The sequence below is a fragment of the Mesocricetus auratus genome, unplaced genomic scaffold (assembly GCF_017639785.1).
Source record: "Mesocricetus auratus isolate SY011 unplaced genomic scaffold, BCM_Maur_2.0 Super-Scaffold_100028, whole genome shotgun sequence".
NCBI classification, from domain to species: domain Eukaryota; kingdom Metazoa; phylum Chordata; class Mammalia; order Rodentia; family Cricetidae; genus Mesocricetus; species Mesocricetus auratus.
In genome coordinates, this window is record NW_024429209.1 from 11,074,940 (window position 1) to 11,093,254 (window position 18,315).

General features: G+C 43.0%; 1 protein-coding gene across 1 annotated transcript; it reads left to right on the forward strand.

Annotated features, from left to right (window-relative positions):
* Positions 1-12,607: 12,607 nt before the first annotated feature.
* Positions 12,608-14,365, forward strand: Spint4 (serine peptidase inhibitor, Kunitz type 4). Its single transcript, XM_021235913.2, is given in 2 exon segments — positions 12,608-12,861; positions 14,109-14,365. Coding segments are annotated over 2 exon segments (477 nt in total). The 5' UTR covers positions 12,608-12,641.
* The last annotated feature ends 3,950 nt before the right edge of the window (positions 14,366-18,315 follow it).

Sequence of the window (18,315 nt, forward strand, 5' to 3'; positions counted from 1 at the left end):
TGCCAGCCCATTCTTTGCCAATTTGCTCATTGCTCCTCTCTCTCTCTGTTGCTGGGTTCCTAAGCAGGAATTTTTAAGGGCCTCTAAATAGAGACATCTTTCTCTAAATCCATGGAAATTTCTCTTGCAGATATTTGTAACCTGGATATGGAACCTGGCAGCTGCTATGAAGTACATTTTAGATTTTTCTACAACAAAACTTCTAAACAGTGTCAAAGGTTTCTCTTCTCCGGCTGCAATGGCAACCTTAACAACTTCAGGCTTAAGATAGAATGTGACATTGAATGCAATAAAGACTACCGGACAGTACCGTAAGGGACCAATCTCATCTTTTATCCTTTGGGAGAATGGCAAGAAAAAAATTCAAGGGTAGAGAAAATTAGTCGAGAGCTTACCCCATTTCAGGACATAAAGAGGTAGGATGGTTCTAATAAAAGGTTCTAATGGGTAAGCTGGATCTCGGAATAAATTGTTGACTATGGACAGGCAGTGGAGGCAAGGCACTAGGGAGGCAGAGGCAGGAGGATCTCTGTGAGTTTGAGGCCAGCCTAGACTACAGATGAAGTTCCAGGACAGCCAGAGCTACACCAAGAAACCTTGTCTCAAAAAAACAAAGAAACAACAAAATTGTTGACTTTGCAATTAGAAAAATCAAATATCCAGAGAGAATATTGCAGCTGCTGTCTACTAAACAATTATTTGCCACAGAGCCAGGTATTCCTAAGCAATTACCTTATAATAATACACAATTTTATATTAAAATAGCTACACTAAGTCTCCGCTTACAACCCAAGAACCACCTAAGTCTGGAAGAATTATGAGGAAAACAAGACAAATCTCCCCACTGAAAGAACAGAGAAGTTCCAAAAAGCCCCAGGAATCCAGAAGGCAGCAGAGATCCAGAAGGCATCTCCAAGCCAGGCATGGGATGTTCACCACAGCAAAGGTCAGTGCAGGGTATGGGTTTCAGCTGCAATGGGTCTGCAGCTCCCTGAGAAACTGGGCTTTGCCTCCCTGAGTCCCAAAGACAATGATTACTCTCAGCCTTGACCAAGTGAAGCTTCTCTTTGCAGTGAAGAAAAGTGGCTGAAGGTGCTAAGAGATTAAGATACCACTGAGTGCTTGCTCAGGCCTAGGACATGTATACTGTCCCTTCTATGGTGTGTTAAGGGCTAAATGATGAGGAGCAGAATTCAGAGCACTATCTTCTGGGCAGGCACAGACATAGCAATCAGCTTCAAATGGTCTGTCGTGAACGGGAGATGGGTTCAGGCTTCCTCTCCTGGGAAACTACTGACTATTGATGGGTACTGTTGAAGAACAAACATGGTCTTCAGTTGTATACCCACTAGTGACATCAGGCTCCACACCCATGGTCACATGCATAGCTGCATGTGAAATCAGTGGGTCACAAAACAAAATGACATGACCTTCAGGGGTGTGGCAAGGAGATTAGAGTAAGTGGGATGACAATAATCAGAATCATATACATATATGCGTATATATGTATGAAATTGTCAAAGAACAAATTACTGAAAGATTTGAAGAAATAAGATTACATTAAAATAGCTGCATAGTAGATTTGTGTTATTATTTTTACTTGATAGGTGAAGGAAATGAGCCCACTAGAAGTAACCAGTTGTAGCCTGGTGATAAGACGCCTTTAATTCCAGCACTTGAGAGACAGAGGCAGGCAGATCTCTGTGAGTCTGAGACCTACAGAGTGAGTTCCATAACAGCCAGGGCTACACAGAGAGACGCTGTCTGGAAAAACAAACAAACAAAAAACAATCCAGGTGTTGACGGCACACGCCTTTAATCCCAGCACTCGGGAGGCAGAGGCAGGTGGATCTCTGTGAGTTCGAGGCCAGCCTGATCTACAGAGCGAGTTCCAGGACAGCCTCCAAAACAATACAGAGAAACCCTGTCTCTAAAAACCAAAAAATAAATAAACAAACAAAAAACAAAACAACACACACATACCAAAAAAAGTAAACAATTGCTCACTGAGTAACATAGGATATTGTTTTTGGTTTTTTTACCTTTTTTTTTATCAGAGCTGACCATCACAAGTCTCTTGCCCTGCTTATATTCACCAAAATCCACAAATCAAATCTTTGCATTTTCAGGCCTTCTAACTCTCCAGAGAGACATGTTATTTTGTATAGGCAAAAGACCCAGCCCACAAGTCTCCTATCCAGGCAGTGCTGTGACTGGTTTCCATAAAAGTGAGATGCACAATGGCCTAGGGAGTGACTCGGAAGCACTAGTTCTGTTTTTGATCTTTCCTAATGCATTTTACAGAGGCTGGAGCACGGGTAGTGGCTATCATTGGATGAACGGAACAGATTAATGCAACAGAAGTCTCACTGATAGGGAGGTCATTCTGTAGGATTGTCTCAAGACAGAAATGACTTACACTAATCCAGGGAAACTCTTCTGTAACCTGCAGCATGAATCTTGTTTTTCTACTTAAACAGGAAGCTGGAAACAGAGTCCAGACTTGAGAGTGTGTGCATTCATAGATGTTCTTGGATGGACCATCTGAGATAAAGATGCAAGAAGATTTAGTCAAATGTCAGATCTTTGGAAAGTGTCCACAATTCTTGACACTTTGACTTACTGTTTTCCTGTTCCTAATTTTGTCTTTCCTGAAAAATTACTATAATCATTAAAAATGAAAGACTCTTCTTGTGTGTCCTTTGTATTTTCATTCCAATGCCTTATCCAGAGAATGTCAATTGTCAATGGGTTCCACACTTTAGGTCTCTCACTTGAGCAATTCCTCATCCATCCACACAATGCTGAAGTCATTCCAGTAGAGTTGACCAAACTGTAGAGATTGGTGCTGCCTGCCCTATGAAATCCAGCTGACCAGTGTGTCTGCAGCAGCAAACTTATGTTTGACTTTAGCCTTGAAATCAGATACAGCACCTTCACACTTACCTGGAATGTTTCTTCACTCAAACAAATCTTTGTCAGATCTCCTGATTCATGCCCACCAATCCTCAAAGCTCTCTTAAGTTGTTCCTAGTTTATCGGCAATCATTTAGATAGCTTTAGGAGCTTGGTAATTAAAACTAAACTTGTCAGCCTTCCCAGAAAAGGAAATCTACTTTATTTCACCTACCAAAAGAATTTTCTTTCTATTTTATTATTTTATTTTTATTACATTTTTAATTAGAAACAAGCTTGCTTCACATGTCACTCCTAGCTCCCTCTCTCTCCCCTCCTCCCGTACACCCCCACCAGCTGCCCTCCTCCCCCCCTGCCCCCTACCCTATCCTCACTCCCTTCCCCATAGGGGATATCCAGAGTCTGTTGTTTCATTCAGGGCAGGCCCTAGGCCTTCCCCCAAGAGTCCAGGCTGAGAGAGCATCCCTCATTGTGGTATGGACATCCAAAGTCCATTTGTATACCAGGAATATATACTGATCTACTGCCCAGGACCCCATAGGTTGTCCAGGCCTCCTCACTGACACCCACATTCAGGGGGTCTGGAACAGCCCCATGCTGGCCTCCCAACTATCAGTCTGGGGTCCAAAGAGCTCCCCTTTGTTCAGGTCAGCTGTTTCTGTGGGTTTCACCAACCCAGTCTTGATCCCTTTGCTCATCACTCCTCCCTCTCTGTCACTAGGTTCTAGGAGTTCAGTTCAATGTTTAGCTGTGGGTGTCTGCCTCTGCTTCCATCAACCACTGGATGAAGGCTCTAGGATGGCATATAAGGTAGTCATCAAACTCATTATCAGGGATAGGCATTTAAGGTAGTCTCTCCACTATTGCTTAGTTTGCCAGTTGGTGTCATCTTTGTAGATCTCTGGAGATCTCACTAGTGCCAGATCGCTCTTCAAACCTATAATGACTCCCTCTATTATGGTATTTCTCATCCTGTTCTCCTCTATCCTTGCCCCGACTTAACCTTCTTGCTCCCCTATGACCTCATCTCCCCTCCTCTTCTCCCCCTCTCTTTTTTCCAGCTCCCTCTCCCCTCCCCGCATGCTCCCAATCTACTCAAGAGATCTTGCCTCATTCCCCTTCCCTGGGGTACCTTGCATACCTCTCTTAGGTTCCTTCCTGTTTCCCAAACTCTCTGGCAGTGGGATTGTAGGCTGGCACTCCCCTGATCCATGTCTAAAATCCATATATGAGTGAATACACACCATGTTTGTCTTTTTGTGACTGGGTTACCTCACTCAGGATGATTTCTTCTAGTGCTGCCCATTTGCCTGCAAATTTCAAGATTCCATTTTTTCCACTGAGTAGTACTCCATTGTATAAATGTACCACACTTTCTCTATCCACTCATCAGCTGAGGGGCATCTAGGTTGCTTTCAGGTTCTAGCTATTACAAATAATGCTGCTATGAACATAGTGGAACAGATGTCCTTGTTGTATGAATGTGCATCTTTTGGGTATATGCTTAAGAGTGGAATTGCTGGATCTTGTGGTAGACTGATTCCCATTTTCCTGAATAATCTCCATACTGATTTCCAAAGTGACTGTAAGAGTTGGCACTCCCACCAGTAGTGGAGGAGTGTTCCCCTTTCACCACATCCTTTCCAACATAAATTATCATTGGGGTTTTTTACTTTAGCCATTCTGACAGGAGTGAGATGGTATCTCAGAGCTGTTTTGATTTGCATTTCCTTAATGGCTAAGGATGTTGAGCATTTTCTCAAGTGTCTCTCAGCCATTTTAGACTTCTCTAGTGAGAATTCTCTATTTAGTTGTGTACCCCACTTTTTAATTGGATCCTTTGGTGTTTTAAAGACTTGCTTCTTGAGTTCTTGGTAAATTTTGGAGAGCAGCCCTCTGTCAGATACGGGGTTAGTGAATATCTTTTCCCAATCTGTGGGTTGCCTTTTTGTCTTGTTGACTGTGTCCTTTGCCTTACAAAAGCTTCTTAGTTTCAGGAGGTCCCATTTGTTAATTGTCGATCTCTGAGTCTATGCTACTGGTATTATGTTCAGGAAGCAGTCTCCGGTACCAATTTGTTCAAGAGTACCTCCCGCTTTCTCTTCTAAGAGGTTCAATGTGACTGGATTTATGTTGAGGTTTTTGACCCATTTGGACTTAAGTTTTGTGCATGGCAATAGACATGGATCTATCTTCAGTCTTCTACATGCCAATATCCAGTTATATCAGCACCAGTTGTTGAAGATGCTTTCTTTTTTCCATTGTATAATTTTAGCTTCTTTGTCAAAAATGGAGTGTTCATAGGTGTGTGGGTGAAAATCAGGGTTTTCAATTAGATTCCATTGGTCTGCCTGTCTATTTTTGTGCCAATACCAAGCTATTTTCAGGACTATAGCTCTATAATAGAACTTGAAGTCAGGGATGGTGATGTCTCCAGAAGGTCCTTTATTATACAGGGTTGTTTTGGCTATCCTGGGTCTTTTGTTTTTCATATAAAGTTGATTATTGTTCTTTCAAGGTCTGTAAAGAATTGTGCTGGTATTTTGATGGGGATTGCATTGAGTCTGTAGATTGCTTTTGGCAAGATTGCCACTTTACTATGTTGATCCTACCAATCCAAGAGCATGGGAGATCTTTCCATTTTCTGGTATCTTCTTTAATTTCTTTCTTTCAAGACTCAAAGTTCTTGCTATACAGGTCTTTAACTTGTTTGGCTAGCGTTATCCCCAGATATTTAATGTTGTTTAGGGATATTGTAAAGGGTGATGTTTCTCTGATTTCTTTCTCAGCCCAGTTATCGTCTATATATATAATAGGGCTACTGGTTTTTTTTTAGTTAATCTTGTATCCTTCCACTTTGCTGAAGGTGTTTATCAGTTGTAGGAGTTCCCTTGTAGAGTTTTTCCAGTCACTTATATAAACTATCACATCATCTGCAAAAGTAAAAGCTTGACTTCTTCCTTTCCAATTTGTATCCCCTTGATCTCCTTTTGTAGTCTTATTGCTCTAGCTAGAACTTCAAGTACAATATTGAAGGGATATGGAGAGAATGGACAGCCTTGTCTTGTTCCTGATTTTAGAGGAACTGCATTGAGTTTCTCTCCATTTAGTTTGATGTTAGATGCTGGTTTGCTGTATATTGCTTTTATTATGTTTAGGTATGTTCCTGTTACCCCTGATCTCTCCAGGATCTTTATCACAAAGGGGTGCTGGATTTTGTCAAAGGCTTTTTCAGCATCTAGTGAGATGATCATGTGTTTTTTTTCTTTGCAGTTTGTTTATATGATGAATTACACTGATAGATTTTCATAGGTTAAACCATCCCTGCATCCCTGGGATGAAGCCTACTTGATCATGGTGGATGATTTTTCTGATGTATTCTTGGATTATTTGCTAGTATTTAATTGAGTATTTTTGCACCAATGTTCATGAGGGAAATTGGTCTGTAGTTCTCTTTCTTAGTTGTGTCTTTGTGTAGCTTGGATACCAAGGTAATTGTAGCCTCGTAAAAAGAGTTTGACAGCAAACCTCCTGCTTCTATTGTGGGGAACACTTTGAGGAGTATTGGAATTAGCTCTTCTTTGAATTTCTGGTAGAATCTGCACTGAAGCCATCTGGGCCTGGGCTTTTTTTGGTTGGGAGACTTTTGATGACTGCTTCTATTTCATTAGGGGTCATAGATCTGTTTAGATTGCTTATCTGCTCTTGATTTAATTTTGGTAAGTGATATCTATCCAAGAAATTGTTCACTTCCTTTAAATTTTCAAATTTTTTGGAGTACAGGTTTTCAAAGTGTGCCCTGATGATTCTCTGGATTTCCTCAGTATCCGTTGTTATGTCCCCCTTTTCATTTCTGTTTTTGTTAATTAGCATGCTCTCTCTCTCTGCCTTTTGGTTAGTTTGGATAAAAGTTTGTCTTATCTTGTTGATTTTCTCAAAGAACCAACTCTTTGTTTCATTGATTCTTTGTGTTGTTTTCCTAGTTTCTACTTTATTAATTCCAGCCTTCAATTCGATTATTTCCTGGCGTCTTCTCCTCCTGGGTGAGTTTGCTTCTTTTTGTTCTACAGCTTTTAGTTGTGCTGTTAATTCTCTAGTGTGACTATTCTCCAGTTTCTTCATGTAGGCACTCAGTGCTATGAACTTTCCTCTCAGCACTGCTTCCAAAGTGTCCTGTAAGCTTAGGTATGTTGTGTCTTCATTCTCATTGAATTCCAGGAAGTCTTTAATTTCTCTTTATTATTTCTTCCTTTACCCAGGGATGGTGCAATTGTGCATTGTTCAGTTCCCATGAGTTTGTAGGGTTTCTGTGATTTGTGTTGTTGTTGAATTCTAATTTTAAAGCATGGTGGTCTGTTAAGATACAGGGGGTTATTCCAATACTTTTGTATCTGTGGAGGTTTGCTATGTTTCTGATTATGTTGTCAATTTTAGAGAAGGTTCCATGTGCCACTGAAAAGAAGGTATATTCTTTTGTGTTTGGATGGAATGTTCCTATAGATGTCTGTTAAACCCAATTGTGTCATAATTTCTGTTAGTTCTTTTGTTTCTTTGTTAAATTTCTGTCTGGAGGTCCTGTCTAGTGGTGTGAGCGGAGTGTTGAAGTCTCTTACTAGTATCGTGTGAGATTTTATGTGTGATTTGAGCTTTAGTAATGTTTCTTTTATGAGAGTGGGTGCCTTTGTATTTGGGGCATAGATGTTCAGAATTGAGACTTCGCCTTGATGGATTTTTCCTGTGATGAATATGAAATGTCCTTCTTCATCTCTTTTGATTGATTTTAATTTAAAGTCTAATTTGTTAGTTACTAGGATTGCTACACCAGCTTGTTTCTTGGGTCCCTTTGATTGGAAAATCTTTTCCTAACCTTTCACTCTGAGGTAACGTCTGTCTTTGACGTTGAGATGTGTTTCTTGTATGCAGCAAAAGGATGGGTTCTCTCTCTCTCTCTCTCTCTCTCTCTCTCTCTGTGTGTGTGTGTGTGTGTGTGTGTGTGTGTGTGTGCAACTTGACACAAGCTGGAGTCATCTGAAAGAAGGAAACTTCAATTGAAAAAAATGCCACCATGAGATCCAGCTGTGAGCTGTTTTCTTAATTAGTGATTGATGGGGAAGGACCCAGCCCGTTGTGGGTGGTACCACCCCTGACTGGTGGTCCTGAGTTCTGTTAAAAAGGAGACTGAGTAAGCCATGATGAGCAAGCCAGTGAGCAGCACTCCTCTATGGCTTCTGCATCAGCTCCTGCTCCAGGTTCCTGCCCTGTTTGAGTTCCTGTCCTGACGTCCTTCAGTGATGAGCAGTGATGAGGAAGTGTGAGCCTAATAAACCCCTCCTTCCCCAAGTTTTTTTTTTTTGGTTGTGGTGTTTCATCACAGCAACAACAATGAGTGGGTGTTTTGTTTGTATGCATTTATGTGCACTTTGTGCATGCTGTACCCACAGAAGCTGGATGGCAGCAACAGGTCCAGTGAAACTATAGTTCAGAGACAGCTGTGAGCCACCATGTAGACACTGGGAACCAAACCCCAGCCCTCTGCTGAACCCTCTTTCCAGCCTCAAGACTCACTCTCTTGGAATAAAAATACAGGTATAGCCTTCCTTTTCCTCCCTCACCGAGCGCATGAGAATTAGCACTGAGGCTGGAAGTGGGGCTCAGGAAGCCACTGCCACAAAGGAAACATACGGCTTACTAGTATCCAGGCATGTGTACTGGTTCTGACAGAATGCGCCATCAGCTGCAGCCACTAAGAGCACCACCTGTGCAGATTCACTATGGTCCCTTTTTAAAGGGCCCTGCCCGCCTCCCATCCTCCTCTCTTTCTTTCTCTCTGTTCCCCTTCCACCCCCTCAGACTCCCAGTCTTTCCTCTCTCTCCCCCTCTTCCCTCTCTCCTCTCTCCTGCTGCTCTTGTCACTGGAGGCCAGTCCCCCATTCCCTTTCCCCTTTTTATGATCCCTTTTCCTAATTAAAAAGAAAACCAAACCTCTGCTTGAACCCTGTCACATGGCATCTTTCTCTCATGTGCCACTTTTCTTAAATTGCAACACAACTGAGAAGAAACCACAACCCTGTGAAATTGTTTAGACTGAAACAGACCCCTCCTCTCCCTCAGGAGTGCATAGTCACTCCTGTGCCTCAAGCATTGCTCGTGAACTGTTGGTTATTAGTTTTCCAGCAAGCAGAGCAGAAAACGTAATGGTTAAAAAAAATAGAGTTAATGGCCCTCCTCCTCATTTTCTGTGCTGTGTTGTGTCTCTTTCATCTGAAGTGCGTGTTCTAAGACGGAACGCCTCACTTTCTCTCCCTGGATACATCCCTTCCTTTCCCGTGTTTGCATATAACCACAAAGAGGAGCTTAATGGAAAATATCTAGATATCCTGAATTCTGGGAGGTAATTTTCCCAACTCAGCAAGCCAGACTGAATGACACAGGCCTGTAATAGCAGCTACCTGGGAAGCTGAGGCAGGAGGCTCCCAAGCCCAAGGCCAGCCAGGGCTACAGAATGAAGTCAGGGCCGGCCTGGCCTACAGAGTGAGGTCAAGGTCAGTCTGGAAAACATGGTAAAAATTAGGCTCAAATTTAGAAATAGGGTGCTGGGGAGAAGGCTGGATACTTGCTGCTCTTGTTTCGTTCTCAGGACCCATACTAGGCACCTCACAATCTCCTGCAACTCCAGCTCTAGGGATATCCTATGTCTCTGGCCTGCACTCAGATGCAACACACACACACACACACACACACACACACACACACACACGAAGAAAGCCAGGCATGCAGGTGCCTGTAACCCCAGCTTTGGAGAGCAAAGACAGGCAGATCCTGGGAGCTCGGTGGCTGGCCAGCCAGCCTAATGAAAACATTAATCCTTGAGTTTAGTCAGAGATTCTGTGTCAAGAGAAAAACACCCCACATTCTCCTCTGGTCTGTGTGTGCTCAAACACACGTGCATACACAGAGCATGCAGGAACACACTCACACACACACACACACACACACTTACACAGTGGTCTCTACATTAGTGTTTGAGCAGTCACCCTTTTCCTCATTGCCTTCACAGAAAAGCTGAGCTCTGAGCAGATGCTCACACTCCCTTTATGCTAACACATGGAAAGAGTCTACATTCTACTACAGAGGTGCCTGTTCCTCTGAACGCTGCTGCTCTGCTCACAATTAGCCAGAAATAGAAGCAGCATAAATGTTCATCTATGGGTGAGTGGAAGAAAATACAATACATTTACACAATGGAGTGTTAGTCAGCTGTTAAGAAAAACAAAATTGTGAGATTTTCAGGTAAATGAATAGAACTAGAAACAGTCATTCTTGGTGGGTTTAGGCTCAGAAAGATAAAAGTGCCTTGTTTTCTCTCATTTGTAGATGTTAGCTTGGATATTTTCAGATATATATGTTTCATTTGGAATACCCATTAAGGTCATAACTAAGGGGTCATGGTGAGGGAACTTTCAAGAAAGGGGAGGTAGGATGCAGTGGTCTAATGGGTTCAATGGAAATAATGGAACAGGAAGGTCAAAAATAGATTTCCTGAAATTCCCAAAGAAACAATAAAAGGGGGCTAAATTTTTTAAAATAGAAGAAGACTATTTCAAATGCTCATTTGGGGTTGCTATTGCAGCTAACATGGATGACTATTACGTTGGCGTAGCTCCTGTCTAAAATAACAAAAAGAACCTGCCAGTCCCGAAAGAAAAGTAACCAAATTCCACTCCTTTGACCGTCTCCCAAAATCTCCAGGTCTCAGATCCAAAATCTGAGTCCTGTGTGATTCCTGATCAAAAACAAACAAACTCTGCAGCAGTTAGACTAAACAGTAAATAGTACCATCCAACCACACACTCTAAAGAACACACTGGGAACTGTTCTTTCCACTTTAATATAGCATGTATCCATGCTTTCAAATGCTGAGTTCCCATTGGTTTTCACATGCTCACTCTTCCATGGCTGCCCACCTCCAGCTAGGTCTTCAGATAATAGAAGGTTTAGCCCTGGAGTGAGCCAGGTCTTCATTTCAGACATGAAAAAGTGTGCTGGAGCAGTCATTTGAGTTCTTATACCCCTACTTGATATAATGGCCCAACTGAGTGCTTGATGGAACCTCATTACATCCCTTCTTTTCTGCCATTACACAAGGTCGGTCAAGTCAGGCAAAAAGCTGTGACCTCTATTTTGTTTAACTATATGAGCAGGTGTCACACTCACATCTCAATTCAATGAAGTCATTTTGGCATTTCTTAGTGGAAGTAATCTTAAACTGCATACAAGAAATACTAACCAAATACAGGTGGGATATCCCTAGCCCTCTCCTGAGGACCAGGATTGATTCCCAGCACCACATGGCAGCTCATTACTATCTGTAACTCTAGTCCCAGGGATCCAATGGAATCTATTGGCCTCTGCAGGCACCAGGCACACAAGTAGTACATGCAGGCAAAACACCCACACACACAAAATAGAATATTTTAAAGATTTATTTTACATTAATTATATTCTATATACATTAACTATATAATAGTTATGTGCTTTACTCCTATAATTAGATTATATACATTAATTATGTATATAATTAATATATATGGGTGGTGGTATGTGCATACGAGTACAGGGGTCTGAGACATTAGATGTTCCTGAAAACTAGAGTTATAGGTGGTTGTGAGTCACCTCATGTGTGTGCTGGGACCTGACCTTGGGTCCTCTGCTACAGCAGCACACACTCTGAACTACAGATCCCCCTTAAAGCTGTTTTCTTTTTTAATTCAGTCTCACCCATCCAGAAGGCCTGCCATCAAGAAAGTAAACTACAACAAAGCAGGTAAAGATGCAAGAGAAGAGGAACCGTGTTCACTCTTGGGGGAAATGCAAACTGCGGCCACTATGGAAAGATTGAAGAGTTTCCACAAACAAACAAGCAAGCAAGCAAAAACCTAAAACTCAAAGTACCATATGACCAGCTGCACACCCCCGCACACATACACAACCACCATAAAGACATTTGCACAGCCATGTCCATTGTTTGTGATTCACAATACTGGGAAATGGAGCAGCCTATATCTCAGTAAACAGACAAATGGTTGAAGAAAATGTAGTGGCACCTGCCTTTAATTCCAGCACTTGGGAGGCAGGGGCAGGAGGGTCTCCATGAAAAAATTAAAAAATGAGATGAGGACACTTGTAGGAAAATCGATGGGAAATGGAAGTTACTATCTCAAGCAGTGAACCCCAGACTCAGAAAGACAAATACTACATGGCTGATCTCAGAACAGGTTTCAGTTCTAGACATATGCATACATGTATGAGGCCATGAAACTTGAGAGGGGAAAGACAACCAACCTTAGGGAAGGAGATGTTTTAAAGGATAAGAATGAGTAATGGAACACGTGTGACATGAAGGCAGGTGGGAGGGGAGTGGAAGGGACCAAGAGGAGTGGTGGCAAGAGACTGGGGGTCAACAAAAGCAAATATGAAAACTGTAATGAAAGTCATTCTTTATGTACTAGTTCTTAAAATAATGAAAAGAAACGTCCATGGCCTGAGTGCTGAGCAGCTGTAACCCATGGATGAAGAGAGAGAGGTAGGGTTCATCCTTAGGGTTCTGTCAAACATGGTCTTTCAAACTCCATGGCTGGGTAGCCAAGCACTTATTGTCCTGCTCACTACACTGACTCTGGATACACCAGCACCCTGCCCAGGCCCTGGGGAAATTCAATTCAAATATGGGTTCAACTTCTCAGAGAAGGGGAGACTCCACCTCCAAGACAACTCATCTCAGTGCAGCCTGGGTCTCTCCATCTGCAGTTGGGAGCACCATGGAGGCTCGAGGGATGCGCCTGGCCCTGCGGCTCCTCACACTTTGCACACTCATGCACGTGCTCTCCAGTGAAATATTTCCTCCAGCACTCAGACAAGAGCTGTGTGAAAGCGGGTATCTCGGAGGTAAGCAAAAATGAGCATTCGAGCTGGAGAAAAACGGTGAAGGAGAAAGAAATCCAGGTGATCTGGATGGCATTGCTGCTGGTCAGCCAAACCCTCCTCTTAGATCAACTCCATGGGCCTGGGGCTTCTGATTATATTGAATTCCCGGTACAGGTTGGAAAAAGAGGAAGACAGAAAAGTAAAATCAACTTAAGTCTCTCCCAAAGAGTTTCAGTGACAAAAAGAAAAGGTTAGGGATCATAAAAATTGGATTAATATTAGGGTATCTGAGCAAATTCTCTCTCTGTCTCTGTCTCTCTGTGAGTGTGTGTGTGTGTGTGTGTGTGTGATATGAGTTTCATTTTTATTCAATAGAAATCTTCAGAGGACCACTGTGTTACATTCCTTGAATTCAGAGGGGCCAAGACCATCATCCGCACTCCCATGTTACTTTTTTTTTTTGAAACAGGGTTTCTCTGTGTAGTGCTTGTAGACCAGGCTGGCCTCGAACTCAGAGAGAGATCCGCCTGCCTCTGCCTCCTGAGTGCTGGGATTAAAGGTGTGCACCACCACCGCCTGGCCCATTCTACTAAGTGAATTTGCTTTTAATTTGAATTCTAATGGGTACCTTGGGAAACTCAGAGTAGAGATAGGAAATTCCCAGGCATGGAGAGGACGATAACTGGACTTCATGAAAAACAACATTGACTTCCTTTGTCTCTAACATGGTCACCATGGCTCCTGCTGGAACGCACTTCTACACTCAGTGAAAACCGGTGAGTCTAGGGTGAACAAAGGGAAGCGGGAGGAGGGAGGCTCTGCCAGATTTGGCAGCAGAAATTAAGCTTCAGGAATAGCTATGCAAGGTAGAAAGACATACATGTTCGTGTGCTCTTGGTGATGAGGGCAAAAGGGACTAACAGAAGGACTCCAAAAGATCAGTACCTACAGACACCAAGCAAGATGTTCACTTCCAGAGCCAAGGGAAGTACGCAGAGATACAGGGAGCAGGATGCTTAGTGCAAACAAGGACTACTGGGGAGGGTGTGGTCCTTCTCCAAGTAACCTCCATCACCCTGACCCAGGCTACGGGCAGCTCAGGCTTACTGTCCTGTATCACAGAGAGCAAAGTGCATGTTCGAGGCATTGTAACTTGCTCCCCAGTGATAAAATCAGATCTACTTGGGGCAGGGGAGAGCTTTCATAGTCTGAGTCCATAAAGAAGACTGGTGATTCTTTTAGTAAGAGGCTCTGCTTCTTGTCGACAGAACTCTGCAACCACCCTGTAAGGAAAGGATCCTGTAAGTTGGCTCTGTACAGATACTACTACAACAAGATCACAGCCTTATGTGAACCCTTCGTCTTCTCTGGCTGTGGAGGCAACAGGAACAACTTTAAAAGTAAATACGCCTGTGAGTTCTATTGCATTTATAAGCAGGTAAGTCCCTTGGGGCCTCGCCCCACCATTAATGATGCTGGATGGCTAGGATCATAGTTTTACAGGCAACACTTAAAAAGAAGCTAGGACAAAATGAGCAAGGACTCGAGAAATTACTTCCAGATGCAGATAAGTTAGTCTTCAAATCTGGTGCCCTGAGTTGGTTTGTTGTTGGTGGTTGGTTGGTTGGTTTTGGTTTTATGAACTCACTACACAGCCCAGGTTAGTGTCAAACTCTTGGTGATCCTCCTGTCTCAGACTCCTGAATGTTGGGATTACACAAGTAAGCCACTGTGGCTGGCTAGGCATTAATTTTCAGCTTGAAAACAACACAGGGTAAACCAGGCATTGGTGGCGCTCACCTTTAATCCCAGCACTCAGGAGGCAGAGGTGGGTGGATCTCTGAGTTTGAGGCCAGCCTGGTCTACAAGAGCTAGTCCCAGGACAGCTTGCAAAGCCACGGAGAAACCCTGTCTCGAAAAGCCAAAAAAAAAAGTCAGAACAAAAAAAAGGAAGAAATTTAAAGCCCAAAGCAGCTGATACCTTGCCTTTCACTCAGAAGGACAAGGATGCAAAGGTCCTAACTCCAGCCAGCATCTCACTACTATGACAATGTCCTGGGTCTTTGAGAGCCTCAAAGGTTGCTGTTTGGTGGTTAAAAGAAAAGCTACTGGAACGTCAGGAGAATAGGGAAGACCCCAGGCACAGTGCAATGCTTGTCATGACTGTCTAAACAGAAGGCTCACACCCCAAGACAGAGGTGCTGGTTGACTGATGTGCATATTCCCACAACCCAGGACCACACCTGTTTTATTGATTTTTTTTCTAGGTAGAACATTAGCAATAAAGAGTTATGGAATTGGGGTGATATCTTAAGAACCACTTGATTGGGTCCTTTTAGCTAGACTGATGACCATAACAATCACAAATGTTCTTTATTAACAGAAGGACTAATCCAAAACCAGCCAGCAAATGAATAAGTGAAAGCAAATAACGGATGGGGAAAAAACAATGCGGAAACTGTGCTGAGTGAATAAAGTAGAAATTTCTGACAACATCTAGAATTTGAAACTCTTGTTCATTTCCTTGCCTGATTAATCTTTCTCACTTGTTAGCTGAATGCAGTCTTAACTGAACTTCAGCTCCTGTATGAATTCATGCATCACTTCTATCAAAGATGCTTCTGATATAAACCACATATGACGCCCCCTACAGGCACCAGCCCACTCCCCTTCATAAGTCAATTACTGTGGCATCCTTCATCTTTGCTCCCTAGCTGACTTTGTTTCTGAATTTCATAATAGATCAAAATAATTGTCATTCAGTTCTCACATCTGCTACAAATCAACTATCATCCACCTCCAAGCATGCCTTTGTTCTAGGGAAGCGAATCTAGTGTCCCAGGTGACGGCACTATAGACGTCTCAACATTGCAGCTGGGAGCTCTAAATCTTGAGCTGCCACAGTATGGAAGGTCACTACTGCTTCTGATTATTTAAATTCTTGTCAACAACAGAGCCTCACAAAGGAATGGATACCTGAACCAAAACCCTAGGCTTGTAAATAATGAAAGGAATAGTGGTCCCAGATGAGTCAGATTGTGATGATTCCAGCTCAGTCCAAACACCAGCAACCACAGAACCTATAAGGGCACAACTTCTAGAAACCCTTGGGAAATGACAGAAACCATAGATTAGAGGCTTAACATTCACTCCATCTCCCAAGGGATTACTGCAAAGCAGGGCAAAGGAAACAAGGAGGTTCTCCAAGTCCAGTATCCCAAACTACGCTGTGTTCCATGAAACTTTCCTCCCTCTGATTATGCTAAGATCTGGTACTTTATAATTATGCTCAAGTACCATTTCTTTGAAAAGTTTTTGAGAACTATGTTCTAGTTCAAAGAATGGCTGTGAGTAACATGTTCAGTAGAGACAAAGAACTCAGGCAGGGCACAGATTCCTCTTAGGTTGCTTCTGTTTCTTGATAGATACTAATTATACTTCTTTAAATAAAAGGCAAACTTAGGCTCAGTTGATAAAGTGCCTGCTGCACAAGCATGAGTGTGATGCCCAGCACCTGTGCCAACTGAGAGGAACAGATGCAGCGGCCACAGCCAAACACCAGATGAAGCCAATGGAACCCCTAAGAAAAGGGGGAGGAAGGACCCACAGAATCAACTAAACAGGGCTCACAGAAACTGAGCAACATTCACAGACCCTGTGCGGGTCTGAGCTAGGTCCTCTGCATATATAGTTGTGTAGCTTAGTGTTCTTGTGGGGCTCCTAACAGCAGGAGTGGGGGTGTCTCTAACTCTTTTGCTTGCTCTTGGGACCCTTTTCCTCCAACTAGGTTGCTTCATCCAGCCTTGATATGAGAGTTTGTGCCTGGTCATATGTAATTTGTTATGCTGTGTTCCATGTTTGGTTGGTATTCCTGGGAGGCCTGCTTTTTTTTTTTTGAGGGATAACAGAGGAGGAGTGCACCTGGAGGAGAGGTGAGATGGTAGGAGGCCTGGAAAGAGTAGAGGTAGGGGAAACTGTGGCCAGAATGTAATATATGTAAAGAATAAAAATTATTTTAAAAGCCAACAGCCAAACACAGGGTGGGGGTTGCATATCTATAACCCTAATGCAAGGAAGGGGTTAAGACACAAGCTGTTTCCCCAGAGCCTGTTGCCCAGGCAGTCCAGGCAATCAGCAAGTGTCCAGCAAGACAAGGGGTCCTGCAAAGAGGCTGAGGCTTGGCACCCCTAACCTCAAAAGATCAGGCCCAATGAGACCAAGAAAGACACTTGGCACCAACCTCTGCCCCCAACACAGAAGTAATTAATAAATAAATGCAATAACAGGTTAACTTAAAATTAAATGCTGGGAACTTGGAAGAAAGTTCACTCACAGGGCGTTGAGTTTTATCCTAAGAACCCACACGACAAGTTGGGCATGGTGGCAATGCTGGTTGTGGAGAGACAGAGATAGTCAGATTTCTGGGGCTTACTGACCAACCAGCCTAGCTTACTTGGTGAATTTTGGGGTCCAGTGAGGTCCCCTAAAACAAGGTAGTTGGCCATGATGGCACACACTTCTAATCCCAGCACAGGGCAAACAGAAGCAAGAGGATATCTGTGAGTTCAAGGCCAGCCTGGTCTCTACTTAGTCTACTTAGTCAGGGCTATATAGAGAGATCCCGTCTCAAAAAGAAGAAGAAGATGGGGAAAAAAAACCAAGGTGGGTTGCTCCTGAGGAATGACACCCAAAGCTGATTCTTACCTCTACATATACACAGGACAAACTCTCACACACACACACAAAGGAACACACATACATGCTTGCACACACACACATATACACAAATTACATATATGACATGTTTTCAAAAGACTCTACACAAGGGCTGAAGAAGGAACTCAGTGGTTAAGAGAAATCGTTACTCTTCCAGAGGACCTAGTTTGATTCCCAGCATCCACATATTTCACGTGAAACAGGCTCACAAACGTTTCAGAGAATCAGACGCCCTCTTCTGGCCTCTGAGGGCACCAAGCACACATGTGATACACAGGCATAAAATAAAATCTTTTGAAAATGTAAAGGCTGTCTATACCCCTAACTATGCATAGTGGCATGCCTTTTTCTTTCCTGGTGACAAAATTCACTTCTCCCCCTCTTCATGGTGCCTGGTTGTGGGGGTTGTAAGCACCCAGGGTGACATCACCCACCATGGGCTGGGCCCTCCGCCATTGATCACTAATTGATAAAATGCCTTACAGCTGGATCTCATGGAGCATTTTTTTCTCAACCGAGTCTCCTTCCTCTCTGATGACTATAGCTTGTGTCAAGTTGACGCACAAAACCAGCCAGCGCAACTCACACCTTGTCAACTTGATGCACAAACACATCACTAATAAGCCACAACCCTTCCTTTGTTACTCATCTTCAAGATCTCACGGTAAAAACACAGCTTTGAAAGTCCTCACAGTCTTTACAAATTCAAGCACCTCAAAATTTCAGTTCCTTTATCATAGGCAATCTCTTTAAAAATCC